This window comes from Penicillium daleae (assembly GCF_028827525.1).
Source record: "Penicillium daleae strain IBT 16125 chromosome Unknown utg000008l_segment0_segment0, whole genome shotgun sequence".
Lineage (NCBI taxonomy): Eukaryota > Fungi > Ascomycota > Eurotiomycetes > Eurotiales > Aspergillaceae > Penicillium > Penicillium daleae.
The window spans coordinates 6,232,885-6,260,171 of NW_026623156.1; the positions used below are offsets into that span (position 1 = coordinate 6,232,885).

At 51.1% G+C, this 27,287-nt stretch overlaps 9 protein-coding genes across 9 annotated transcripts; 6 read left to right on the forward strand and 3 right to left on the reverse strand.

Moving 5' to 3' along the window:
- Positions 1-314: 314 nt before the first annotated feature.
- N7458_010736 (uncharacterized protein) lies at positions 315-574 on the reverse strand (the record flags this gene model as incomplete). Its single annotated transcript, XM_056914118.1, has 2 exons — positions 315-427; positions 490-574. 2 exons carry the CDS (start codon positions 572-574, stop codon positions 315-317), a joined length of 198 nt encoding a protein of 65 aa, XP_056762967.1.
- Positions 575-764: 190 nt separating this feature from the next.
- On the forward strand, positions 765-2,000 carry N7458_010737 (uncharacterized protein; the record flags this gene model as incomplete). Its single annotated transcript, XM_056914119.1, has 1 exon — positions 765-2,000. The coding sequence occupies one exon, from the start codon at positions 765-767 to the stop codon at positions 1,998-2,000; it is 1,236 nt and encodes a 411-aa protein (XP_056762968.1).
- A 310-nt stretch (positions 2,001-2,310) lies between these two features.
- Positions 2,311-3,270, forward strand: N7458_010738 (H(+)-transporting V0 sector ATPase subunit c; the record flags this gene model as incomplete). Its single annotated transcript, XM_056914120.1, has 6 exons — positions 2,311-2,327; positions 2,453-2,465; positions 2,611-2,740; positions 2,809-2,965; positions 3,043-3,146; positions 3,212-3,270. The coding sequence occupies 6 exons, from the start codon at positions 2,311-2,313 to the stop codon at positions 3,268-3,270; spliced, it is 480 nt and encodes a 159-aa protein (XP_056762969.1).
- A 1,069-nt stretch (positions 3,271-4,339) lies between these two features.
- On the reverse strand, positions 4,340-5,541 carry N7458_010739 (mitochondrial 37S ribosomal protein mS38; the record flags this gene model as incomplete). Its single annotated transcript, XM_056914121.1, has 2 exons — positions 4,340-5,028; positions 5,103-5,541. The coding sequence occupies 2 exons, from the start codon at positions 5,539-5,541 to the stop codon at positions 4,340-4,342; spliced, it is 1,128 nt and encodes a 375-aa protein (XP_056762970.1).
- A 676-nt stretch (positions 5,542-6,217) lies between these two features.
- On the reverse strand, positions 6,218-7,545 carry N7458_010740 (guanine nucleotide-binding protein subunit alpha; the record flags this gene model as incomplete). Its single annotated transcript, XM_056914122.1, has 5 exons — positions 6,218-6,559; positions 6,628-6,886; positions 6,948-7,111; positions 7,174-7,358; positions 7,419-7,545. 5 exons carry the CDS (start codon positions 7,543-7,545, stop codon positions 6,218-6,220), a joined length of 1,077 nt encoding a protein of 358 aa, XP_056762971.1.
- Positions 7,546-14,095: 6,550 nt separating this feature from the next.
- Positions 14,096-16,754, forward strand: N7458_010741 (M13 family metallopeptidase; the record flags this gene model as incomplete). Its single annotated transcript, XM_056914123.1, has 6 exons — positions 14,096-14,115; positions 14,177-14,403; positions 14,463-14,980; positions 15,044-16,136; positions 16,207-16,607; positions 16,677-16,754. The coding sequence occupies 6 exons, from the start codon at positions 14,096-14,098 to the stop codon at positions 16,752-16,754; spliced, it is 2,337 nt and encodes a 778-aa protein (XP_056762972.1).
- Positions 16,755-17,428: 674 nt separating this feature from the next.
- N7458_010742 (uncharacterized protein) lies at positions 17,429-17,677 on the forward strand (the record flags this gene model as incomplete). Its single annotated transcript, XM_056914124.1, has 1 exon — positions 17,429-17,677. The coding sequence occupies one exon, from the start codon at positions 17,429-17,431 to the stop codon at positions 17,675-17,677; it is 249 nt and encodes an 82-aa protein (XP_056762973.1).
- An 820-nt stretch (positions 17,678-18,497) lies between these two features.
- N7458_010743 (mitotic regulator LTE1) lies at positions 18,498-23,649 on the forward strand (the record flags this gene model as incomplete). Its single annotated transcript, XM_056914125.1, has 3 exons — positions 18,498-18,889; positions 18,982-23,333; positions 23,402-23,649. 3 exons carry the CDS (start codon positions 18,498-18,500, stop codon positions 23,647-23,649), a joined length of 4,992 nt encoding a protein of 1,663 aa, XP_056762974.1.
- A 687-nt stretch (positions 23,650-24,336) lies between these two features.
- N7458_010744 (uncharacterized protein) lies at positions 24,337-27,155 on the forward strand (the record flags this gene model as incomplete). Its single annotated transcript, XM_056914126.1, has 5 exons — positions 24,337-24,511; positions 24,555-25,033; positions 25,148-25,552; positions 25,609-26,282; positions 26,336-27,155. 5 exons carry the CDS (start codon positions 24,337-24,339, stop codon positions 27,153-27,155), a joined length of 2,553 nt encoding a protein of 850 aa, XP_056762975.1.
- Positions 27,156-27,287: the final 132 nt, after the last annotated feature.

Genomic DNA, 27,287 nt, shown 5'->3' on the forward strand with positions numbered 1-27,287 from the left:
TCCGTAACTAGTGACCAATATTGAGTCGTTGGTGAGGTATGTAGATCGGGTTGTCCGCGGACATCCGCGGATGGCTGATTCTTATATGTAATAAGGAGCCCCCAAAGAAGTCAACAAGCCCATATAGTTCAAGCCAACAAGCATGATCTATATTCATCGGTGTTTGACATCTCAAGTCGAGACTGGAAGGTAGTAACTTGTGAGGCCCGCGGGGGTCCGCGGGCGGATATCCGAAACTGGTTAGCGGTGTATGTAATTTGTGACAGCCCAGGGCCAATATCCATCGAGGCGATTTTATTACGAATACTCTCGCATTACGGGCCATTTTTCGACCCGCGACTCTTGGGGTTGGAGAAGCTTGATTCCCCGCGCTCCAGTGCTTTCTTTAGCGAGTATTCATGACTTGGTCCTACCTCCCAAGTCTGTTCTGATTCATGTCAATCAGGATTAGTCCTAGTCGGGGCGTGCTTCGCGTCGCGCGCAGCTTACCTCGAGCTCCACAGAACAGAAGGTATACCACGAGCAGCTGCTCTCCATTTGCCTTCACATGGCTCACAAGCACACCAGAAGCCATAGTAAGTTACTCACCTCCGTAGATGATCATATCACGGGCTGACAAAAGTCTCAAGAACACACGAGATATATTATCCTCCCTTCCATCCTCCCCGACTCCACTACTCGCCCAAAATTCGGTCCCGCTGCTTCTCGTCACCCCGAGCTTCGCGCATTGGCTCCATCCCTCTGGCGAATTTCTACCCCAATTGATGCGCCAGCTATACAGCAATCATTCCAATACTAGTACACGTTATGCCGTCGCTGCGGTAATTGATAAGATTCCCGACGGCTCTGCTCCAAACCGATTAGAGTCCGAGGGCCTGTCTCTCGTGGTCGTTGACAAGGAGAATGTACATGGAAAAGCCGTACCTCCTCGTCGTTTTGGTGGGCCTGCCAACGAGGAGTCTGATCTCTTGGTATCAATCCGCAACAAACAACCAAGCCAGAACCCTGCAGATGTTATATACGAGGTCGGCCTACGTCTTGCAAATACAGTCTTCGTCAATGGAAAAGAATCAACTCTTTTCGGCATGCGGTGGACTCGTGATGGAACGACGAATGCATATACCCTGGCCAGCACAATAGATCTGACAAGTTGTGCCGTCACATCTACCCCGTCATCTGTGGGTGTCAGCCTGACACTCCCCCTCTATCCTATTGGTGAACGGAGAAAAGTGATCGCTAGTATGGGGAATATCCTACGGCAAATTTCAAAATCAAGCGACCCGACTTCGCAGGAGCCAATTCCTGCATCCTCAGAGCTCGAGAAGGACCTTCCTCGGTATATCAAAGAACACAATATTACGGACCAAAGGGTTTCTGTTTGGGCTCTGGTTGAGAAACCGGATGTCATGATCGCAGACCACAACTTGCCCACACAGGACGACTTGATCCAATCACTAACCCAGGGCAGCAAGCTGCATCGAGTCGTGAGTGGAGGTGGAGGCTGGGGAAAGAAGCAAGGCCTCCTTTCCCTTGACCCAGAGGTCAACTTTTCAGGCTCTGCCCGGCGAGATGCCCTAGTTGGCCTAGACCAGCTCTTCAATCCCAGCACGAATGCTGAATCGGATCTCCCACCATTCCTTGCGAAAGGCTTGGTCGGTGACGACCTTTCCCTGTTGTCGCAGGTCGCAACAGCTGGTGATTTCATTCAATTCTTCGTGTCGGTGGACCCAACAGGTGTGCAGGGCGCTGTTGCAAGTGATGCCAACGCTTCGGACGGCAACATCACATACCGCTTCGGGATGGTGTCGAGTGCGGAAGAAATCGCTTCATCGGAAGCAGTGGATGGAACTTATAAGATCACCGTGTTGCCGAACTGTTTCGGAGCACTGTCTGAGAAGGCAATTGCATACGGTCAACCAGTGGCGCAAGGTGGAGAAACATCGGAATCCTGTACTAAGCTGGATATCCCTGGATGCCGGGTTGTCCTGAACACTGTATAATAATGGACTGTAAGATAAGGCCATATGTAAAATTAGCATCATTTATGCTTACGGAAAGAGCAATGAGAATCGGAACAATAAGTGCCAGCATGTTGACGTATACAATCCAGTGGAGACCCTTCATAGCGCCAAGACCACGTGACCAAAGCACAAGCGTGGTGGCCTCTGACCTCGTAGTCCTCTCCAACCTCTCCGATCACAGTAACCTCCTCGCCCACGGCTTGAGTCAGCACATCTCGAGTCTCCCGCCATCAATCAAAAGCTCTAAGCTCCCCTCGAGAATTCCGTCCGAGCCCCCAATACCATCAAAATGGCCACAGAACTTTGGTACGTCGTCATCCAGCCGCTCTCAGCCCCCCTGGGTTGTAGACAGCTATCGAGCTCCGGTCCTGTCTCGCCGGTCGGTATTGGCTTGCAATGATGAATATTTTGCTAACTTTTGTCTGTTTCAGCCCCGTTTACGCGGTGAGTCTAGCTCCAGCATAGCTTCCTCACTTCCGCAGTGCTCGAGTCCGATCCGTTGCCTCCGTGCCTGAATAGCTCCCCTCCCCACATCCATGATCGTACACACCCAGAAATGCCGAACAGTGTAACTGACTCTTTCTTTCAGCCCTTCTTCGGTGCGCTGGGCTGCACGTCCGCCATCGTCTTCACCTGCTTCGGCGCTGCCTATGGTACTGCCAAGGCTGGTGTCGGTGTTTGCAGCATGGGTGTCCTGCGCCCTGATCTGATCGTTAAGAGTACGTTAAGCTCAATCTCGAGCTATCGCTATTATCCGGGGATAATTCGCTGATGACGAAACTTCTAGACATTGTCCCCATTGTCATGGCTGGTATTATTGGTATTTACGGTCTGGTCGTGTCGGTCTTGGTCGCCAACGACCTGACCCAGAAGCTACCCCTGTACACTGGTTTCATCCAGCTCGGCGCCGGTCTTTCTGTCGGTCTGGCTGGTCTTGCTGCTGGGTATGTCCGCCTGATTCCCCTCACAAATCACTAGCACATTCGGTTGTTTCGTGTCTAACCGTTGTCTTGTGCTGCAGCTTCGCTATTGGTATTGTCGGTGACGCTGGTGTCCGTGGAACTGCTCAGCAACCTCGTCTTTACGTCGGAATGATTCTGATTCTCATTTTCGCTGAAGTCCTGGGTAAGCATCACTACATATCCTAGCGCTCGTCGAATGAATACATCTAACCGCTTGTCGCAATACAGGTCTGTACGGTCTTATTGTCGCTCTCCTCATGAACTCCCGCTCTAAAGCTGTTTGCTAAACGAGACACGTCTCGTCGAACGCGGAATCCGAATCTTGGACATATCGATTCTTTGCGATATGGGCGATGCTTCGCTTCCGACATATTCTTGCTCAAGGCTCTTGGCCCCGACAAAATGCTGTGTCAGGACCGAGCGCAAATGCGATGCAAGATTGGAAAAGATTTCGGATATGATAAACACATCTGTCTTGAGAAAGGGACTTTTTCTTTGTGATCATTGTGGTATGTAGAATCGGGGAACAGCTATCAAGCATTCAATCCCGAACTGGTGGAACTGGTTGTGGGTAGATATTGGCTTTTTTTTAACATTGCATGAACGCGCGCTGGTTTACTGTACTTTATACGGGTCTCGTCTCGATTTGGGACTGGCTCCCCCTCCCTTTTCATCTACAGTGGCACAAGGGCTTGACAAGTCCCTTATCGGCCTAAATGCCCTCCTGTGGACAAACCCTCTCTCAATCTTGTTTTCTCTCGGCTTGGCTCTTTCTTGTCCTTTATTTTTTTTCTTTTGGTCTGTCGGGGCTTTTGTATTCGGTATGGTATAGCAATCCCGATTTGTGCATTACATTGCTTCCTTGCCATCTGATTGTAGAATAGCAGGTTAGAGATTACAAAGGCATGTCATTGGTCTTACTTGATCAAAGTCTTCATTGTAGTCTCTAGCGCTACCGAGCAAGAACATGAGGAAGTCAAAACACAGCAGTAGGACGGATATCAAAGAAGAGGTTCTATTGGGCAGATCCACGATGCATGGGGGGAAAGAAGCGACACAAGAAGTCAACAGTCATTGGCCCATAGGATACCAGCCAGCAATCGGTTCAAAGAGATGGAGGGAGAAGTGGTGATGATTGGATATTTGATAGAGTATAGGAGCGGATAAGAGAAAGGAAAATTCACGCAATGTACGAAAGCCAACAGAAAGGGAGATATATGCCCGGCAAAACTCAGACAAGACTAACCCTCAACCCAAGACGATGCAAGACGCAGGCCAAAAGATGCATCCGATGAAGAACCGAACAAAATGAGAAGAGAAACAAAGGAAACGAGAAGTAGAAAAGGCAATAATAGTCTAAGCCTTGTCGAGTTTCCGTCTAAGAGTGCGTGTCCTCCGCATTAGCTTCTTGAACTTGTGCTTCTTCATCTTGATCTTGCGCCGTCTCTTGGTGCTGATGGCGTGGATAGTCCGGTTGTGGCGCACGCGCTCAATGTATGTCATGCCAGAGGTAGACCCGGCAGGAGCGTCAATGGTGAGTCCATGCTCCGGATCCTCCATGTCACTGCGGACGAAGGGGCCGGTGGAGGCCTCGTAGGTCTTGCGGCCGTCAGCATGGCGCTGCTCCCGGATCGTCAAGACGGTGGAGTAGGTCGAGGTCTCCTGCTCGGTCAAGGCGTCGGCCGAGGCGTTCATGTCCATAGGGACGGGAGGAGGGGGAGGGTGGAATGGGCGAAGACGGCGGGTGTATTCCTCCACAGTCATGCCAGCCTCGGGACCGTCGAGCATACGCAGATCTCCATTTGCATCAGTTGTGAAGCTTTGGTGAAGCTGGTTGAAAGGGTCTTCGGACTCGGCCATGACGGGTGCCGGGTTTTCCATGGTCTCAACGGTAGAAGAAAGGGTGAAGATGACATCGTCAGCATCGTTCTTGAGGAACTTCTTTGAGAAGATCGCATCGAAGGCTTCGGGAGTCGAGATGGGGGGAACAGTAGTGGTCACGGAGATGGGGCGGTGGATGGAGAAGAAAGAGGCGACGTGGACGTCTATCACAATTAGTTAGCTACGATCAAAACACGCAAATAGCGAGAGAGAAAGAATATAGTTCCAAGGAACTAACCATGCGGCTGGCGGTGCTGGGTCGAGGGGACGCTCGGAAGCTTCGAAAACGCCGCATGTTGCTGGCTAGCTTTCGAGGAGCCGTTCCGAGCACCATTCTCCTTCCCACGTCGGCGAGCAGACTTGCCCTTCTCGCCTGACGAGTTCACACCCTTCGCCGGGGTCGAGGTATCCATTCGGCGAGAGCCATCGCTGGGCGGGACCGGCGGTTTAGAGGAGGAAGAGGAGTACTGACGCTGGTGCACATGTCGGGTTGCGCCGAGCACGGAGGAAGGGACATTCTGGGTGGAACGAGAGATGCCGGACAGAGGCGCCCATGCAGCCCGGCGTAAGGACGTTGACAACATGGTTGGCGTAGGACCCAGCAACTGGGAAGACGGTGAAGATGAGTCTGAATCGGAGGCGAAATCGTCGGGTCGGAAATCGGCGTCTCTGATCATGCGGAGCTTATGTAATATTGCTGCCTCAGGTGTCAATATTCACCAGGCGTCACTTTCTAACTCTATACACTTGCTTGAATTGGGAGATTGAAAATACGGGAGTCGCATGATGGAAAAGGGTGTTGATATGACTTAATTCGAGGTGATAATATTGAATCAAGGAAATTATGATAATACAGAGGCACAGTCGTCAGTCCAACACAACTGCAGGGACAAACCAAGTGGTATCATCCTGCATGATCAACAGAAAAAGAGATCGAAATGGAATGAAAGGACAGAGAGAAAGATTGAAACAGCCAGACGGCAAAAGACACCGTCGCTGAGACCGAAGCGTAGCGTTGGGTAGCGAGCTCGACCGGGCTTTGGATGCAACGTAACCGAACCAAGGATTGCGGCAGAGAGCCGACGACTCCTCTATAAGACGCCTCGTAAAAGATAAGAATAGAAAAAGGAGGTATGGAGTAAAGAGAAAAGTGAGAAGAAAAGAGAAGAAAGAGTACAACACAAGAGGGAAAGTATATCAGGTTGCAGATGACAGAAGAAAATGAAGCCGCCGAGGTATGCAACACAGGAAAAAGGTAGGGCTAGAGGGCTCGACAAGAAACGGAAATCAACTTCGTGGCAACAATGACGTTCATAACAAAGGCCACCGGTACTTTTTGAAAATATCGCTGCCTTATAGTATTAAGGTATGCAGGTTCTTCTGGATAATCATGTCCTGTACTGAATCCATGGTGGCCTTCAGCAGGGTAGTGTCGGTGGCGTTGGTTCGGTGGATGTAGATCTCGCGATCGGGAATGCGGTTTATACCACGGAATCGGTCGGAAAAGTATCGTACAGCAGCATCAAAGTCGGTGTTGGAACCGGTGTAGTCTGGGAAGTGTTTCGAAATGCTGGAAATTTGGAGTTTGCCCTTGAATAGATCCATCTTGTTCAGGAACAGAATGATGGGCTTGCGCTTGAACCACTCGCCGTTGACGAGCGACTCGAACAACATCATAGCTTCGTGCATTTGGTTCTGTGTGGAAAGAAATGAGCAACTAGTTGCGCCAGCTTGACAACAACAAATACTCAAGGCGCACTTACGGCGTTCTGGTCTTCGACCAGGCACTGGTCATACCCAGACAAAGCAACCATGAATAACAAACACTGTACCCCTTCGAAGCAGTGAATCCACTTCTTCCGTTCTGACCGCTGACCTCCAACGTCCATCATACGGAAGTTCATCTGACCCAGTTCGAATAGTGTTTCGGTGATACCCGTTGTCCGAAGTCGAGCCTGAAGCATATCCTGATTATCCGGAAGCCAGTTGGGTGTGAAAATGCGATCCAGGGACTCGTAAAAGCTGCGCAAAAACACACATCAGCATGGAACTCGAGTCGGTATGTGGTGAGTGTCTGACTTACTAATACATGTTATCATGAAGTGCGAATTCGTGTCCTCGAGCAACGGCTTTTTGAACGCCCGCATCCTTCCACATTTCCCTCATCGCATCGCGGACCGTTAGGTCGGAGAAGGCTTCATCGGACCCTACGTCCGGCTCTATACCTTCTAACAATTCCGCCGATTTCTGAATGGGTGAATTGGTTAGGCCATCATCGAGAATTTCCGCACATGAAAGTGCAAGCGTACCTTTGTGGTTTCATTCTCGAAGTCTATGCCTTCTGAATTCATGATATCCAACAAAACTTTGAAGGCAATAACAATGTTCGAGTAGATAACCGCTCGTGTTTGGTGGCGCTCTTCCTCGGGGAAACCTCCGCTATGAATAATTCGCATTTGCTTGATGATGGTTGACTTGCCAGACTCTCCCGCACCTGCCGAGCGGTTAGCGCGTCCAGAGCGCCTCAGACTCGAAAGGGAGTATTATCACGCACCCAGCAGCAAGATCTTGATCGTCCGGTCCAATGTCTTCTTGTCATTTTTGAGGCTTCGGTCGATACGAGCATTGCGCGATATGGCTTCCTTGTCCGCCTCGGCGGGTTTGGAATTGATACAGCCCATGATTCAGGGTTGAGGGACAACACAGACGAAATCCAAATTCTCTAAAATGCTGGTCGTTAGCGATGGATCGAGGAACTCGCAGCGAACTCGAAAATCGGCGCGTCAACGGTGTGCCGGTCAGATCTGAATCAGGGATGCGATGGCCTGGCACCACACCGGACGAGATGCTGAGACACCGAGACTCGACCAACTCAAGAGTACGAGGCCGGTGCGAGGTGTCTTTCGACGCCTCGAACCCCCTTGAACAGACGATATGCATACCTGATATCGAAGACCGATCTGTCCACCTATCAAACGAACCACGCGACAAATAAGATCAAGCGTATCCAATGGCCTACCAGTGCAAGCTCTGGTCGGCCCGTTCCCCACACGCAGGCCCTGCCACGTTCCGTGAAGGGATTCTGCGCCACCGGGTTTCCAATCGGACTAGGTTATCCTCCGAGACCAAGCACCGAGTCCGTAACGTGGTAGGTGCAACGTCGATTCGCAAGACAGGTTGGAGGCAACGGGAGGGACGCGGAATTGCGTGGTTGAGGGGGGCGAAATAGTGCTGAATTCGCGTAGTGAGGACGATGGGCGGGAGTGTTCCAAAGTTTGAGCTTCGAGGCGAAGATCTATAGCTGACTTCGGTCCAATGGATGCCAAGATTTCCAGAACCGAACACGCTCCAAACAGCTGCCGAACACCACGAAGGCAAGGGAGGATCAGGTCGTCCAGGGGCCGACGGATGTCACGAAGGAGAATCGTGAACCCGATAGGGAGGGGAGGAGAGGGGGAGGGGGAAGAAGGGGAAGGGGGGAGGAGAAGGCAGGTAGCGCATAATATTCAGCAAATGTAGCACATCTCTGCCGTCCCACGAGAAGCCCACTTGGAAGAGGAACGCAGACGGCCAGACCGTGCAGAGTACGGAGTAGTGACTCGATCGTTTATCGTCTCCAAGCGCGGCGGAGGTCGAGGAATGCGTATTTGATGTACAATAATACTCAGTACGGAATATAGACCCGCTCGTAATAATAATAACTGAGGAAGGTTCCATGTCGCCGTGATGATTATTATTATTATTATTATTATTATTATTATTATTATTATTTTTGGCTTTTTGGTCCTTTTTGTCTTTTGGGGTTTCATTCTTCCTATTAGGCGAATGCTTACAGTTCATCATCCAGGATCTCGAGCCTCCACGATATCGTACTACTAGAGGGTGCTTTCAGAAGTTGAACTCGGTTTTGTGTAGATGCTCCGTCGTACAGTACACCGTCTCCGTCTCCGTCTCCGTTTCCCGTGCAGGATTGTGCCATTTGTACGGAGTACTCCGTACAGTCTGTACAGAGGCAGAACCAGTAGAGAGGATCAGAAAGGGCACTAGGCTGATCCACCAGGGGAATGGAGCCATTCCCCCTGTCTGATTTGCTCCAATAATACCATGAGACCATGATCAGATACGCAGATTACTGGACTATCGGGATTCCTGCATGAGTACGGAGAGTTACTCCGTACTTTGTGCATTAGCTAGCCATGGAAATTATCAGAATTACAGGGCAGAGTAGGACTAGGATTAGGATTATTATCACGGAACTTTCTTCCTATCAAACCTGGACGTAGTTACAGTAGATACAATACTCCGTACTCCGTATACTCTTACAGATTGTCTAGTTATGAAATCCGTCGCCGTATACTTCTTAATGCTTCGCTTGGATCATATTAAACCCTCAAACGACAGGCGTGCCTGGCGCCTGTCAGGCGTCTCCGGGTTTCATGTTTCCTTGGGGTCGGCTCGATCGATCACTTGTCTAGTTTAATTGACCCTTTGCCTTCATAGACCACTGTCGGCATCCTGAAGAAAAATATCTATCCTCGCAGAAATTTCTCTTCGGCACAAGCTTGCCACCTGTTGAAGATTCGACCGATCTATCGCTCTGGCGTGGCAGACTATTGACACACTCCCCCTCGAGCCCTCCGCCACCAATCAGACGCACTGTGTGGATTTCGAACCTCGAGGATTCTTCTTTTGCATAACTTTTTCTCCCTTGCATTTGGTTTTTGCCTTTTCGTCCAGAGGTCACAGAATCCTGCGACCACATTCCTTGGAACCAGCATCCCATGTGAGGTTCCACTATCTCCATCCTGTTCGGTGAATGAAGCCCCGATCAGCCGCGGTGCCTCCAGGGACGGGTCAAGGTGGATAATTGTGGCGCCGCTCGTGGTTTTCGATGGTTCTTCGACTTCACGCCAAGCCTCCATACGGTCTGCATGCGAGGCTAGCGATCGGCACAAACTTGCTGAAACCGCACTGGCGGGATACTGTACGGGAGACGACGGTACAACTACTAACTTCCGTTAGTTAAGGCAAGGGAAGTTCTGAAACGTTGGCGGAATCCTAGCCCCGACGAAGATGACCCTTCACGTAGCCAATTACTACTGATGGCACCCGTGCACTCCTGATCGCTACGTCTGGCTCGGAGCTCCTTACTACTACTCCAACTAGTGCTCCACAAGAGGAATTTGCTCCGGCATCTACCGGTCCATGTCTTCCTTCCTCCATAGGCCATCGTCTGGCTCCATTGAGTTTGTTGACGCCTCCCAAGCCGAACCGGAGGACCTAATCGCCCCGCATCCTTTTTCAGGACGCCAGGTACATTTTTCTACAGGACCGAGGCCCACGTTCTGGCTGCAACCTCGTTGTAGCCACTACATAATTTGTTCTGCTTTCCACCGAGTGGGCTACCTCCTCGTGGGCTATCTCGTGGTAGAAAGATCTGTCAATCTCCCGCTGCTACCAATCAGGGCAGCCGTTTTGCGTGAGCAGAGCATCCTTTCGCTTAGTGACGGACATGTCACAAACAGTCTGGAAAATTAGCCCGTCAACGTGGATAAAAACAGAGGTTCGGCAATAACAATACCATGGTGGAGTTTGTCACGGGCAGTCAAACTCCACATGGAAAACCAAAACCGTCCCCTGGGTCTTTTCAGCCCGTGCTTCCATAGAACAGAGCTTGGGATCTCTGACTACTGCTGTCCTCCTCCATATGCTCCAGGCACGAGCAAGTCTTGACTAGGACTCAAATCAGAGACGCAGTTCACGTGTGCTGTAGCACTAATTACAGTGTCCCCTTCTCTGACCTTCTTGATCACACAGACGGCACGCCCGGGTCTTCAGTGTCTGTTCATCTTACAAACCCCACACAGGGCTCCCTAACCAAATGACTACCGATGGTTGTTGATCATATGGTCCGGTCCGTCCGCTCGTTACGGTCCTCCACAGATGCGACCCATCGAGAGCATGCACCGAAGAGGACTGGTTCCCCCTCGGTTCAGCATTTCCGGTTTCATGATTTGCGGTCCGTCCGCTATGCACGCCGTGGTGAAACTAACGCAGGGGTCAATTTTTTGCGCGCCGTACGTGCTCCGTTCATCCAGGGGTGTCAAAATAGATTCCCCTATCATGGAAGCCATGCGCTAGATCGACTGGCCAACGTCCCGATCTGAGGGCGAGTCAAGGCTCTCCGACTGGACACATTTCTTGAAAATGGAGTTCCCATGTGTTGCTCCACTCGCCAGAGTCCAGATTCTTATTTCAGTAGCTAACCACATATGACAGCGGATGTGTAGAAAGTCAAGCACTCAAGTACATGACCTCCAACTATCAGGCTGGGGGTATGCCCTCAATTCGCTTACCTGCCATTGGCAACATTGGAATACAAACTCTCATGAGCACAGATCAGATTCGTGATTTGCGAGCTCCGCATGTTTTAAAAAAGTGCCATTTGTCCGAAAGCAAGGACCATGCGAAAAGATAGAAACAATGAGCGCGAAATACAACTCGAGAAAGGGAGGTCCTCTACGAAACGTTCACTAGATATTGATTCCCTTTACACTTCTCTGCAGGTTCCGTTCCCTGAACTGACAAGTCCTCCTTAATTCATCTCTAGCGCCCGTCGACAAACTGGTTTAAGCTCCTAACAAACTTCTGCAAAAACGAGAGCGGCGCACCTCATTCGCTGCCAAACCTGTTTATCCGTACATTAGATATGGACCAGGAGATAGATCCACCAAATGGGCGCACTGGGCACAGAGGACCAAAAAAGCATAATTCCCACCACATGGGTAATTTCCATTCAACGGATTGTTGATTTCGGCCCTCCCGTCCCCTCCAAATCCGTTAAAAGATGCACAAACAAATTTATTAAACTTCTGCAGACTCTAAAGTTAAAAACAATTTCCCTCGGTGGAAGGCTGGAGGCTCAGTTTGACGCTCTTCATTGTTGCAGTAGCTTGGGCAGAGGCCGAAATGGGGAGTCCAGGCCTTTGGCATATCGCAATTATCATATTTACATGATAGTATCTCCTGGCTCTTCGAGGGACAAAGTTATACATCGCCGTTGGAGAGACAATCAAATGGACAAACATCCCAGAACCGTTGTCCAGTGGAACCTAGCAAATTAAACATCGTCGATCAGTATTTGACAGCAAGTCGAATCCCTGGGGCAATGTGCCTTGGCCGCCGGGTCTTCGGGATTTGCTCCGGTGGTTGACGCCCAACTTGGAACTCCTATCCTTCCAAGCTGTCAATTTTGGTGGGAGATTGTCGTTCTCGGGTGGTAATTATTATTATTGAGACTGAGAGTCTAACCACGACTCGTGGCCTTTCATTCTATCTTTAGATATAATAGTCAGGGATGGAAGCCTCCCGAGTCGCTGGTGCTCTTGGGGTTTAGAACGTACCTTGTGTGCTAAAAAAGAGGCAGTTCCTGGTGCTGGAATTCTTGACTCCTCACGCATTATGATGTTTTGAAGAGATTAGACCCATAAACTGGCTTTTCCCTATGCTCGTGCTATGGATAATCGCGTACATACATCTATCCTATTGACCCCTGTGAGGATTATCCGAAGTACAGTACGTGGTGCGTCTATGCACAGAAACATGGCGTAACGTCCTTTTGTCGTTGAACTTAAGATCCCTGTCAAGCCACTGGAAATCAAGCGAGTACTCGCCGTGATAAATACGCAACGAGGGTCATTTTGATACAGCATTATTGTTCATGTATCCCCTCCAACCTCGTATACTGTAACATGTACTCACTCTTTACTATTGCCTGAAGAGGCTATTGGCTTGGTTTCTTCCCGGAGTCTCGATCCTGCATTCGTACCCATCTAATTGCCTCCCCAGCCCAGTCTTGTCCTTGGTGTGCATCAATTGCGTGTCATCCAGCGAGAATGATGAGTGCTTAGTAAATATGTTGTGAAGTGCTTACCGCAACAGACTAGGAAGGGTATACAAAATGACCTGCGTCTATTAAACCCAGCCAAGCATCTGTTTACATGTATTCGCGATTTCGTCAAGTTCTGCTGTACGACTGATCGTGATATATTGGAGACAAGTGCTCACTGGCGCCGCTTGAGCATGTGGCTGTGTCTGTTTCGAGGCTTTCGCTTTCTATTTTGTTCCATATAGGAGTCATTGCTACAGGGCCGGAGGATGGCAAAACTGGCGGATTCTCATCACTACCATTCCATCCGGCATCATTTCCATCTTCTGCTTCATTGGAATCTCGACAGTTCAGCTTTGACCCTGCGGGCATGTGATCACCTCAGGTGGGTATTTTGGCCCTAAAAGTTGAGATCATAACCACCCGTGGTCTCCAGCTGTGCTTGGTATTCTTAGCTAGTTGGATTGATGGACTACGAGAAGTATATCTAACATGGATAGACATGTCGCTGCATTCTTTTAAGAGAGTGGTGAAGGTGGCAAGGTACTCCAGAGACTGAAGCGTCGGAAATGATAAGATGTAATTGATATGTGTCTTATAGTCCCGTCATATGCAAGTGCGTTCGTCCGGAACTGGAGATATAAGATTAACTTGATGGCCTATCTTCTCTTTCTCAGAAGGTATGAATATATCTAAGAGGTTGTGGAAAAGAAGCGGGCTACCACTAGTAATATCACTATCAATTGCGAGACATGGGACTCGAAACGTTAGGTCAAATCAGCCAGCCAAAACAATATATCTTCAACGCAGGCGAGAGAATTGGCCTCCGCCTACCGATGGAGATGTAGGTCAGAAAACGCGTGAATCGGAAGACCCACTGTTATCAAAACACAAAAACCCACCGACACCAAGTTATGTTTCTCACACTGTCCTAGAAAATCTTTGTCTCCTGCAGTTGGTTATGACTGTCATGGAACCCCCAGATAGGCCGCATCACCCAGATGTGCCTCGGAACCCAGCAATCCCCCAATTGGAAGTTTCCAGATAAATAAGTACAAATCTACCGTTTTACAAGTAGATAATGATGTCTAATTTCAACTTATCTGCATCTCGCGAGCTCTATGGCTGTTGTGTAACAGCATCGCGCGGTGCCTTCCCAAACGGGCAATGTTGCGGCTGGCTGACTCATCCAAGGGGGTGACGACATCCATCCCCTCAAGCAGCACCGTGCGGAGAAAGCACCAGAGTACTCATAGCCTCTTGATCAGTCAACAACCAGTGATTACGTTCTCGATTCACCAAGCTTTGTGCCCTGGCTGGGGGCCAGATATCCGTTTATAAAAATGGCTCAACCGTTTTACGGGTTCGTCCCCCTCATCACTACTTAACGTCCGACAAGGAGTCGATAACTAACTACAATCCAGCGACGACATTAAAGAGGGGGCGATATATCTCAGCAATGTGGAGATTGAACCAGAACAAGGGCTTCTGAGCGATGATGATGATGGATTCGAGAACAATGTCTTTGTGCAAAGCACGCCCACGCCTCAGCGCTGCTGTAAACAAAGAGCTCGTCTCCGCACGGCCAAGAGAGTCGTGACGATTAGCTGCATGGGTCTCCTTCTTTGGACCCTTTTACGAGGGCTCTATGGTATTTCCCCATACTAAACTGGCTCTCAGAATGGTATCTGACTCAATGGTCCTCATCAGGTATACCAGCTGAACCCACCGAGCCATCGTCACCTCACTCGCAGTCCCCCCCAGCCATCTGCCAGACACCAGAATGCATTCACGCTGCCTCAGAAATACTCTACAACCTGGATCCTAACCATGAAAAAATTGATCCTTGCACTAACTTTGACCAATTTGTTTGCGGTGGATGGCGGGAGCGCCATGACATGCGAGCTGACCAGGGCTCGATCTTCGCTGGAACCATTATGGCAGAGAACTCTCAGACCCGTCTGCGCCATATACTCGAGCGCCCAGAGGCCCCGGATAAGATTGATGCAGACAATTTCAAGAAGCTCAAGGCTGGATATGATGCTTGCTTGGACGAGTCCGCGATTCGAAAGCGTGGCACCAAGCCTCTAGCAGATCTTCTAGCGGAGCTACAAAATATCTACCCTGCGCAGAGTGGGCTTGTCACTGGAACCAATGATCATCTGACCAAAGCGCTCTTGTTTCTCATGAAGTCAGGTGTCGAGGCTTTGGTCTCCTCCAATGTTTCCGTAAGTCTTGTCACTCATCTTAACCAGGGTTGGTCCAAATGCAACATGGGCTGATGAATTTAGCCTGATGATCGGGACCCTGATAATGTGGTGATCTTTGCGTTCCCACCTCGAGAGATTGGACTCCCTGCACGAGAGTACTATAACAATAGCAAAACAGTGGCCGACTACACTCAGGTCTTGAAAAAAGTTCTCGGAGGATTCGGAGGGAATGACAAGATCGCCGAGAATATAGTTGCCTTCGAGACAAAGCTCGCGGATGTGACTCCGGATACCGCGACTCAGGAGGACGTTACCAAGTACTATAACCCGCTCAGTATCAAGGAAACCGAATCCTTGGTTCCTGAGATCTCCTTCACAGATGTCATTGCGGAGCTTGCGCCACATGATTACAAGAGCGACCGCCTGATTGTGGGATCTCCATCCTATATGAAGGCCCTGTCCAAGATTCTGAATGATGCTTCCCGTGAGACGGTGTCGTTCTTCTTGCAGTGGAAGGTTGTCCAGGCCTACTCCAGCATCATTGAAGATGAGACGATTACACCTCTCCGTCAATTCAACAACAAGCTTCAAGGCAAGGATCCGCAAGCGACCGAAGAGAGATGGCGCAAGTGCCTCAGACGTCTGGACGAAGGTCTTGGATGGAGCTTGAGTCGGTTCTACATTCTTGACTCATTCTCAGAAGAGTCCAAGAAACTGGGCGACCAAATCGTGTCTGATATCAAGGAGCGATTCGTTTTCACTCTGACTCAGACTCCTTGGATGTCACCCGACGTGCGGAAGCTGGGTATCAAGAAAGTGGAGAACATTGTGCAAAAGATTGGCTTCCCAACCAATAGTCCCAACGTGATGGATGCGCACGATGTGAATAAGTACTACCATTATCTGGATGTGTCCAACGACAAGTTCTTTGAGAACGAACTTGCTGTGGCCAAGTTTGATCTTCAGAACGAGTGGTCTAAACTGGGGAAGCCGACCAACCGAGATGAGTGGGATATGACTGCGCCCACTGTAAACGCCTACTACAATCCTCCAGGGAACGAAATTGTTTTCCCTGCAGGTATCATGCAGCCGCCGGCATTCTACGGCCCTGCTGCCCCGTTGTACCTGGCCTACGGTGCCTTTGGTGCCGTCAGTGGCCATGAACTCTCGCATGGTACGTACTGTTTTATCAAGTTCAAAAACCTAATGAGCTTCCCTGGTTTGGCATCACTAATCAACAGCAGCATTCGATTCCACCGGTCGGCACTACGACGAGACTGGAAACTACACGAATTGGTGGGATGACGACACCGTCAAGGCCTTTGAGGAGCGAGCCCAGTGTTTCGTGGACCAATATTCGGCATTCACTGTGGAAGGGCCTGGCGATAAGGTTCTTCATGTCAACGGCCGGTTGACCCTGGGCGAGAACATCGCCGACGCGGGTGGCCTTAAAGCCTCATTCCATGCATGGAAGAAGCATGATGACAAGTCTCCCAATCTACACTTGCCAGGATTGGAGGCCTTCAGCAAAGAGCAGCTGTTCTTCATCTCGTATGGAAACTGGTGGTGTGGCAAGACCACCAGGGAGGCTGCCGAGCAGGCGATTTATAACGACCCGCATGCGCCAAAATCGGCGCGGATCATTGTGAGTTTGGACCCTTCACCGATCTTTCGAAATTGTTGAAGAATAAGAGGGCTAATGTAACGGTGGCAGGAAACCATGGCGAACTCTCGAGAGTTCAAGGATGCATTCAGCTGCCCCGAGAAGAAGCCCGTCTGCAAGCTTTGGTAGGTAATTACTGGGTTCTACTATTACGATGGGGCTGTGCTCTGATTTTCGGGGGAATTTTGTCTGGGGTGTCTTCGTCGTTGCGAATCAATGATTTTGTATGCATACGGTCCTCGGGTGATTTGACCCTCTTCTCTTTGGGAGATCAAAGTTGTAGACGTCCATAGCTATATCATAATCATCGATCCTTTCCGTCCGTTTCTCACCGATGCGAGGCATCAACTGTACATAAGATTGATCCAAAGCCTCGTCTCCGCAAGCTTATCGTGCAGCTTCCCCTCCCGCGGGCGATCCCTGCGATTGCTCTTTTTGAGTTAGCCTCGCAAAGATCCCGTGTCCCAAGCGAAGTTCGCAGATCATGAGGGGCAGGAAGCTTCGCAAGAAGGAGATCAGCTCGTTCAGATTGGACCCATCAGTCCGATGAGAGTTCGGGAGGACTCCTTTCTTTTCTCGGTCCTGAGCTTGTCCGGTTCGGAGTCAATAATATGATCTGTAATTGGCAATGATAAATTGGCAATGATTCGAGAGCTGTGTGAGGAGGTGAGTTACAAAACCGACGATCCCGGAGGAAAGGGAATCATCATGCGAAAGGCGTTGCACTTGAAATTGCGGGTTGAATTCCCAACCACCTGACGAGGGCTTAATTAGAGAGACAAGCCCTCTCTCGGCTTGGCATTATGACGGCTGGTGGAACCGGGCTCAATAATCGAGCGACACCCGTCACACCGATCAGCACTTGCCAGGGTTTCGGGACAGGTGCGGGTGCCATGCCAGCATCTCTCGAGTCGCTGGACTCCCTGCATGAGAGCTCACTGCAAGCATCATCGCATTTACGAGACCGTGGACGACAGGTCCAAGAAGGGCTGCAGACAGATCCAGGAGATCAGGGAACTGAGCTCCATCTATCTGCTCTCGGCGGGATCTAGAGTCGCGTCACCCTGACCCGACTAAGTGGAGATGGCATAACGGCGGTACCAGCGGCCAACCAGCAGGCGCCCTCGCAGCCTAATGGAGTCCGTCCAATGGGGGCCCATCGAGGTTCGCTTCACCGGGGCAAATAGGAGAGGCTGGTGAACCGGGGCGATGACCTATCAACTGGACTGTGGTGCCATTCCAGCGCGCGGTCGAGTTCCCTTGGTGGGCTTTTTTCAGCTCGTCATATCTGGATCAGTGGATGATGGTGGGCAGTGTGGAGGAGAGAAGGAGTCTCTTTGTATAACCGGGACAGCTGGTAGACGTTAGCAGGATGCTGTTGTTGACCTCTTGAGACGTCATCATCTAGTCTGACCAGGCACAAAAAGTCAACCAAGGTTGATCAAGTCTTCCCGTAGATGGGTCGTAATTCCCCCCGGCCAAGGTTGACTCAGTCAAGGAGATTGTCAGGGGCCGTGGCAAGAACGGGGTTTTTACCAAATCCCCAGCGTTCACGGTTGACGGTTCACCCAGTTCCGCCGCGCCGGGTCGACTTCCCCAACTCCACTTTGGCCCTCGAGCAAAAACAGAGCTGTCGCTCACTCCCTTTCTCTTGATCTTGACACTCAAAGGACTCCCCCTCCCCCCCCAGGTCATGTCGTGCAAGCGTCATCTCCGATCCCGACCTGGGCTGCTGATGCGTTCTTAATTTCTCGAGCCTATCAAGCTACGAAAACAAGGCTCCGGGGGTACTTTCTGGACCTTTCGCGACGACGCGCGACGGAGCGGTTCGCCGCAGAGCTGTTGTGTGGTAGCTCTCGCGAATCGCCCGCAATGGAGCCCCTCCCTTCGGCCATCGATTCACCGACCCATTCCAGAGATAAGTCGGCGGGGTCCCAAATTCGCATCGACGAGCTGCCGGCCGTGAACCGACCCCGTCATGGAGGACTTTCCAACAATGCGACCTCTTCTCTCCGCCGCGCTAACACGGTGGCACAGAGTGGGAACCTCATTAAGAGGAACCTGGAATTGAAGGCTACACGAGAAAGGACTGGCATGACGACTGGGATACGTGCTAAAGATAGCCATGAAATGTTACGAAATGCCCCATTACAACGATCCAAGACGCAGATACACCGGTCCCCGCTGGAAGCCCGTCCAGCGACACGGAAAGCAGGTCATTTTACGGTTGGAAGTGTCGGCCAAAATGGCAAGATCTTTCTCAGGTACGATCGCAATCGATAATCTCGGCGCCCGGGGGGCTTTGTGTCGCACACCGTCGACTGTAGAGCTAACAATATCCCTTTCCATTGGCCAGGCCGATTGCAAATCCACCGCAGAAAGCCCCTTCAATAGTTCCATTCTCCTCTATCGATCAAGTGACGAACGACCGTCTTCAGCCGCAAAAACACACACCAGTTCGAGATGACCCGTCACGGTGGTCGAGTTCGCAGCTGTCTGAACTTCGTCCACGCGGAAACCCCGGCGATGATAATGAGTCCGTCTTTTCCGAAGCACTGCGGCCTGAATCGATCCTCTACCATCGTCAACGAGCCAACTCATTTTCTACAATTTCGGAGCAACAGTCAGTATCGGGTGTGGGAAACCGTGGAGAGTTGCGCATTGTGATCGACCGGTCTGAAGATCGACCCAAGTCAGCGGGCGAGAAAACTGGCACCTCAGCTCTCGAAGTCCCCATCCCCCATTACCGGCTCGGCTCCCCACGTTTCAACACTGAAGGTAGTGCAATCCTGCATAGTTCCGTCTACACTTGGACCTCAATGTCCGACAATTTTCGGAATTCGACTCTGTTAGGTGGCATGGCAGATCCCTTGCCATCGCATCTCCAAAGCGCGTACAGCAGAGATTCATTTTCTCGAAACAGGCCCTCTTTTGCAGTCTCTTTATTTTCAGGGACTGGGGCTATAGATCTCAGCCGAGCTTCCCCCATCCCGAGGAACTCGGTGGTCCATGAGTTGAAAGGACCCGTGGAACCCTCTATCTATGAAGCCTTAGTTTCGGATATGGATGGTGAATCGGTCGTGCGGTATATTCCCGGCACCAAAGATATAAGTGCAGCTACGCCCGCCCGCATCGTTGCACAGATCTCTTCCGAGTCATTCATGGACTACGAGCTCGTGTCGGACTTCTTCCTCACGTTCCGCTCATATCTTTCTCCAGGCCACCTACTTGCCCTACTTCTTGCACGCCTGCAATGGGCGATCAACCGACTTCAGGAGGATGGACGCATTATCCGTATCCGTACTTTTGCAGCTCTTCGCCATTGGATCTTGAATTATTTTGTTGACGACTTCGTTGCGAATTATGATCTCCGAATCCACTTCTGTGACACTATTAACATGCTGTATACCAATGTGAAATCACGAGAGACCGGCGGCATGAGTGATCTAAAGATTCTCATTGACTTGAAGCGGTGTTGGAATGGCAAGTGCTCCGTTTATTGGACAGCAACGGAATTCTCCCGTGCTTATAATGATCCCGACACTCCCATCGCCCCCGGAAGCATTCAGATTGACATGCCTCATGTTGATGCGCCTGGACAGGATGTCTCTCCAGCGGGTGCGGTTGCCCACGCGGATAGCACGTCGCGTGATAGCCTGCCTGTCTCCGTACAACATGACCGAAATGATTCTGCTGCCACTGCACAAAGCATACCTTTCTCGAATAAGAGTGAGCAGAGCGTGGTAGCACTTTCCTGCTCGTTGCCCCCCAAGTCCCTGAGGCGCTTGTCCATGCCTTATTCAAAAGGCAAGGCACCGCATCCTGTACCTTTGGGCCTTACGAAAAGCACGTCTCCTCACGAACCACCTCCATCGTCACCAAAGCTGTCACGGTACCCCTTTCATAGCCATACACATAAGAGAAGTGGCAGCTTTTCTGATTCTGTGCGAGATGATCGCATGCCCATGTTTGGCGTCGAACCCAGTTCGGCCGGGTTAGCACCACAAGAGATTCTGGACCCCGTCAGCTTCATTCGCGGGGCTTTATATCCTCCGGCAGAGTCGTACATGACCATGATGGCACCGGATTCACCTCCTTTGGCTCCACCTTCAACCTCGTCCAATCCGGATCGACGAAGCATTCCAGATGGAGGGGCTAAAGCAGGGCCATCTAATTCTGGCGTGAGAACTATCATTGGATCGATCAAGCGAGCTCTTCATACCAGAAACGGCGGCCAAAGTGTCTCTGCTCGGATTGCAAATGCTTCCGATGCTATCTCGCTCCCCTCGCGGGGGAAGACATCCGCCATGCCTAATCATATTGCTTTGGGGTCTGAGTTTTATCGCGAAAGGAAGATGGCTGCCGTTCCTAAGCGACCAGCTCGGATTGACGTGCTCTGCGATGAATCTTTGAAACAATACCGCCAGCTTATGGGTACAAATGAGGTCCAAAGAGAGACGACTCAGCAGCTAGCCGCTGCCCCTGGCTTCGAAAATGCTCTACCCGATGCTTCTACTGAGCCTCCTCACCTGTCGTCTTTGGAGACCCCCAAGGCTGACGGCTCAAAGATCAAGAGTGGATTGACTACAGGTAGTGGATCCATCGTTATTGTAGATGACACTGGATTTGAATTTCCCACCATGTCCGGAGCTGTGCAGGATCCCGAGCCTGCCAGTATTGATAACCATGTCTGTTCCAATTCGGACAGCAAGGTGATGTCAGCCATGTCACATGTCCAGTCACAGACATCAGCGCCAGGAGAGGGAGAGTATTTGCTCCCAGTATATTATAACCGCGATGCGCCAGAAGCCCACGACCCCGTGCTTGCCCCTTTCAACCCCACTGGCCCTCTCCCACAGCGGCGATCCTTCTCAACCGATCGCCAAGCTACGCCCACTAAGCGAATATCGCTCTCTCTTCGCCTTCGGAAATATGCTTCCTTCCAGAGCGGAATTTCTAAGCATCGCCTGTCGATGAATAGCGATGCTAGCAAGTCCAACGCTGGCTCCATTGCCACGCACGAATTTGCGGATAGGCCGATGGGTCCTTCACTTCGCCGCCGTCCTGGCGGCAACTTGCGTCAGATGCATTTTGTGGATGAGCTTGAGCCTGACTCTGGTCGCGAATCCTTTGTGTCTACTGGTTCCTATGATGGCTCCTTGGCCGAGACATCCTCCACGGCCAATTATACTCTCGAACGCCCGCCATCAGCTCTGATCCCCCCAAACCCTCGATTCTCCTTGATCCAAGGAGGTTCAGCCCGCAATTTGCGGCGCTCTTTCGAAGCAGCCATCGCTCAATTTGCGCAGATTCCTGATGACGATGACGGTGGCATTGAATCGACCTTGCTCAAGCTCGAGGGCAAGTGGAAAGGACCGGGCACTGTTCAAGAAACCGGCGGACACGACGAAAGTTCTCATAGTGGTACTGAAAGGCATGGTAAGCCTGGCTGGGAAGTTCTTGTTCGGCGCCGACAGACGGATAGATCGGCGTACTCTACCGTTGGTGGGAGACTTGCACCTCCCCGACCCTACTCCGACTCTGTGGCGGAGTCTGAAGAGTCTTACAACTCTATTCCACTGCTCGAGCGAGGACTGACGGACGAGTCAATGAAGCGGCCGCCCACGAGTCGACTTCACGGCGCCGATGCTCATGGTGCTCCCCTCAGTCTCATTTCTAGTCGGGATACTTCGGAACTAGCATCGTCGCATCCGTCGATTCAGATTATTCAAAAGACTGAGAGCATACAGCGCATCCCCCGTGGATCCACTGTTCCTGAACACGCTTCAGGGTCAGCCGGTCAGAATACTCCCAAGCGCCGATCTGCATTGTCCTCGGACTTGTCTGTTGATATGATTGATTCCCGCGAGGTCATGGATGGCCGGTTGTCTATGGATACTCGTAGCCTTACCGCTTCGACTGTTGATATCCCGCCACATCCTCTCGCACACCCTCCCTCGCCTCCGATGACTATCCAACATCCGGGATCATTCGGTTCTTCTGTTTCGCCATTGGACAAGGTGCTGTTCCAGCCCCAGCCTCTCACGCCAGAAACGTCTCCACGGCATCGGGAGGTAGACACAACCAACCTCAGATCTAGGAATGTCCCCCAATTCTCGACAGATGTCCTTTCCAATTCGGAGAAGAACCGTCCCGTCCAACTCACCCTCAACGAGGTTGGGCCCGACCACGTTCCTTTCATCCTCGCTTGTGAGTCTCAACTGCTTGCTCAGCAGTTAACTTTGGTCGAAATGGCTGCTTTGAGTGAGGTCGATTGGCGAGATTTGGTCGAAATGAAGTGGAGCAGTGCTTCTCCGGCTATCATCAGTTGGGTTCAGTTTCTTTCTGCGGAGCAGCGCAAAGGAATTGACCTGGTCGTTGGTCGCTTTAATCTGATGGTGAAGTGGGTCGTGTCCGAAATCGTCCTGACCCAGGACATCCACGAGCGGGCTCGCACCATTATCAAATACATTCATACTGCTGCTCATGCACGCCGCATCTGCAATTATGCGACAATGCTCCAGATCGCCATTGCTTTGTCTTCGTCGGACTGTACTCGGCTACAGAACACTTGGCAGCTCGTTCCACTGGAAGACAAGCGGCTGTTCAAGGATATGGAATGTTTGATTCAGCCTGTGCGCAACTTCCATGATCTTCGTGTCGAAATGGAGACAGCCAATCTGCAGGAAGGCTGTATTCCGTTCATTGGTAAGTCTGATCTTTTATCATCGCTGTCACTTTTACTCTAATTTGGGAATCTAACCTTCGAACAATAGGTCTCTACGTACACGACCTGACCTATAACGCACAAAAGCCCGCTCAGATCAACAGCTATGGCGGAGGATTACTAGTCAATTTTGAACGGTATCGCACAGCTGCCCGAATTGTCAAGAGCCTTCTTCGCCTCATCGACGCTAGCACAAAATACCGCTTCGAGCCCGCTCAAGGAATTATCGAACGCTGCTTGTGGATTGCATCTCTCTCCGAGGAAGAGATTCAACTCCGGAGCAAGAGGCTTGAATAAGCCTATATATATGGTATCCCTTTCATGAGATTTACGTCTTTTTGTTTTTGTTTTCTTCCTTTTTGATGATTGGACCCTTCATACCCCCTTTTGTTCCAGAGGGTTTGGACTCCCTGCCATATATTCTGTATCCATATTTGCATTTGTTCAATTTTTTTGGGATTTACGGACTTGGTTATCCTGTTTGCGTTTGAAGCGAGCATCTGCATACGATTTTGGGAATTTGGAAATATCACGGCTGAATGGTAGTTACTGTTGTTGGTTTGCTTTCTACCTCGTTACATACACCACGGCATATCCGAATACCCCGGTTGCGTGCATTGCAACGTATCGATTGAATTGAGCGAGTTTATTGTTTCATATTGTCTCAAGTACCCAGTAGATCATCCTGCAATAACCCATAGCCTTTCCTCGTTATCAAATTCCACTAACACTGTCGAGTTGCGGTTTTATGTTAAGTGGGCTCTTAATGTGCGTCATAAAAACGCGGGCGTCACTGACTGAGCCGTGAGTGATCTACGGACCCGACCACCTTTTCCAGCGCCGACCCCATCACCCTCCCCGTCCGAACCACCCATCTCCGACCGTGGAGGTCTCCCCCATCTCGCCGTTTCACACCTTCAAGACTCGTCATCATCCAACCTTTGATGTCCCGCCTTCGGTCTCAGCTATTGCAGGCCCGCCACGATGGACACGACCGAGCCGCGGCGCGGGGCTTCAGAGGAGGCTGATCGAGACCCTACCTACAGCCCCGCGTCCTCAGAGCATCCGCAAGAACTCCCCGATGACCTACCTAAGTCGCTGGACGATCGCCGGTCGGTGCCAGTATTCCACGAGACCGAGATGTACGATGCGTGGCAGGGTAAGCGCCAATTTCCCCAGATCCCAAACGCTCATTTTTGCAGCCGTCTTGCGGGCCTCTCGGTCCTACCTAGACTGGTGGCATACCAGTCCGAATTACTATATGACAGAGGCTAAATCACGATACGAATTGCTAGGACAATCACAATTCCTCACGACCCCAGTCGCCGCGAAACCGCTGAGTTTTAGTCTCGCGCTCGACGACCACATGCACGATTCTGAGACCGACCTACGAGCTCGTGACCTGGAAGATAGCGATGCCCGACTGATGGAGATGCTTGCGGCACAGGCTGCGCATCGCGAAGTGGACTCCCTCGGCACCGACGAGGAAAATATCGCGGCAGACGAGAAATTGACAGTTGCGGAGAAGCGGGATATCTTGCAGAAGAGTCTCAACATGGCCGCCAGCAACGGTGATGTCGAGCGCGTGCGGAAGCTGGTGGATGGGCCGGCGAAGAGCTATGTTGATGTGAATATGCCGGATGAGGAGGGCACAGTACCCTTGATCTACGCTAGTTGTTTTGTGGGTGACCCCTGCCTTGTTCCTTGTGCCCTGGAATAGGGATGAGTCTCTTTCTGCCATTGGGTGCATAAAGCTCTCGCACAAAGGGGGCTATGCTAACGAATGAATATACAGGGCCATCAAGACGTTGTTTCCGCACTTCTCGACGCTGGTGCTTTTGTTGACCAGCAGGATCGTAATCAGTGGAGCGCGCTGATGTGGGCCATGACCAACAGACACAAGACGATTGCAAAGATTCTTCTGGACCATGGCGCCTCGCCGGATATAAAGTCATCCTCAGGTGGTACGGCGTTCGACTTTGCGCAGCCGGGCAGTGAGATCTCGGAGTATTTACATGAGAACGGATATACCTTTGGAGCCGCTGGTGTTGAGCATGATTTCTATGATGCCGGACTCGCACATGGTCGATTCGAGGAGGAGCTCGCGGAAAACGAGATGAAGCGTCGTATGATGATGGAAGAAAGCGCAATTAACCTGGAAGTGGATCTGTCAAGTCTTGGTCTGGACGAGAAATTCGAGGTTAGTACCATTGCCGCTTCCTTATATGTGACAATCTTAACTCGAGAACGGCTTAGCCATCGGATGATGAAGATCTGGACGAGGAACAACAAGAATTCGTCTGGGACAGATGTCTCAACGATCAGATGTTTGTGTTCCAAGATCACGAATTGGAGCGTATTCTGGATATGATTATCACCAACATGACTCCACAGCGATCTCCGTCCCAAAAACCTGTTCCAGCCAATCTCCTCTTCCTCAGTGCGCGTTATGCACACTATCATGCCAGCCCTGAGCTTCTCACAATTCTCCTTCATTCTGCCACGGACAAGATCAACGACGTGGTGGAGCGTTACCAATGGGATATGACCATGCAAGCGTTCTGGCTGTCCAATGCGACTTTATTGCTTCATTATCTCAAAAAGGATGCTGGGCTGGTGGAAGCCACCGTACAGTTCCAGCTCCACTTGGCGGAGCTTATCAATGAGATCTTCGTGCTCATAATTCGCGATGCCGAGCGACGAATGAACAAAGTCCTAGATGCGGCAATGCTGGACCATGAAACCATCCCTGGACTGGAAGATATTGCATTCCAAAACGAGTGGAAGCTGTTCCGAAAGAAGAAGTCGGAGGCCCCCGAGCCCGCAGAGAAGCGATTCCGGCCTCCCTCCCTCGCCGGCGTGCGCAAATCTCGCCTCGCAATATTACCTCGCTCCTCTCGTCGACTCTCTTCGTCCTTGACCTCTACGATGTCCATTCTGTGATCACAACACAAATCATTTCCCAACTTTTGTACTGGCTTAGTGCGGAGATTTTCAACCGCATCATGAGCACGAGACGATACTTGGCGCGGACGAAGGCAATGCAGATTCGCATGAATGTTTCCACCTTGGAGGATTGGGCCCGCACCAACAATCGTCAACCGGAACATTATGAGAATGGATCGTTGACAACCACCGGAGAGACCACGGTGGATGCTGCCCGCCGACACCTGGCTCCGGTCATCCAGCTTCTTCAATGGCTGCAATGTTTCTCCTCACTTGGCGAGGACCACGAGTCTCTTGTGACGACTCTCCTGCAGCTCCAACAGCTCACCCCGATCCAGCTCTTGCATGCTGTCAAGTCCTACAGACCTGAAGTTGGCGAAAAGGGCCTGACAAAGCAAGCGATGAGGTTCCTTCTGGACCTACAGCGTGATCCCGAACTTATGTATCGGGAACAATTCAGAATCCAGGAAGAGAAGGCGAGGGCCGATGCCGGCCCTATCGCCCCTTCAACTATCGAAACCAGCCCGAAGACGCCCACGAAGGAAAAGCCCAAGGAAGACGTTACATCACAAGCCCCTGGAACTCCCGATCCCGGGGCGGCATCCCCGGGCTCAGTCGCTGTACCATCAAGACCTAATAGCATGTCCGGCCCATATCATAGCGACGAGCGCCCCGGCAGAGACAATGTGTTCCTCGATCCCACTTTCTTCCTCCCTTTCTCCCTACCCACAAGCACAGACATGCTCATCAGCTACGGCGCCGGACTGGGCGGAACCAACCGCGAGCGCGCACGCAAGTATATTCCTACAGTTCCTCCAGAGGTGCTCACTCGATTAGACCGTGGTGCCGAGATATGAACAATTTAAGGACTCTCTTCCATTCCCAAATTACCATTTTCCGCTTGCGTCTACAGGCCGTTGTCATATCCTGGCTCTGTCGAGGCTCTACCTCGTCCTCGGGTTGTCGTTTCTGTGCATGGCTTGAAAGAA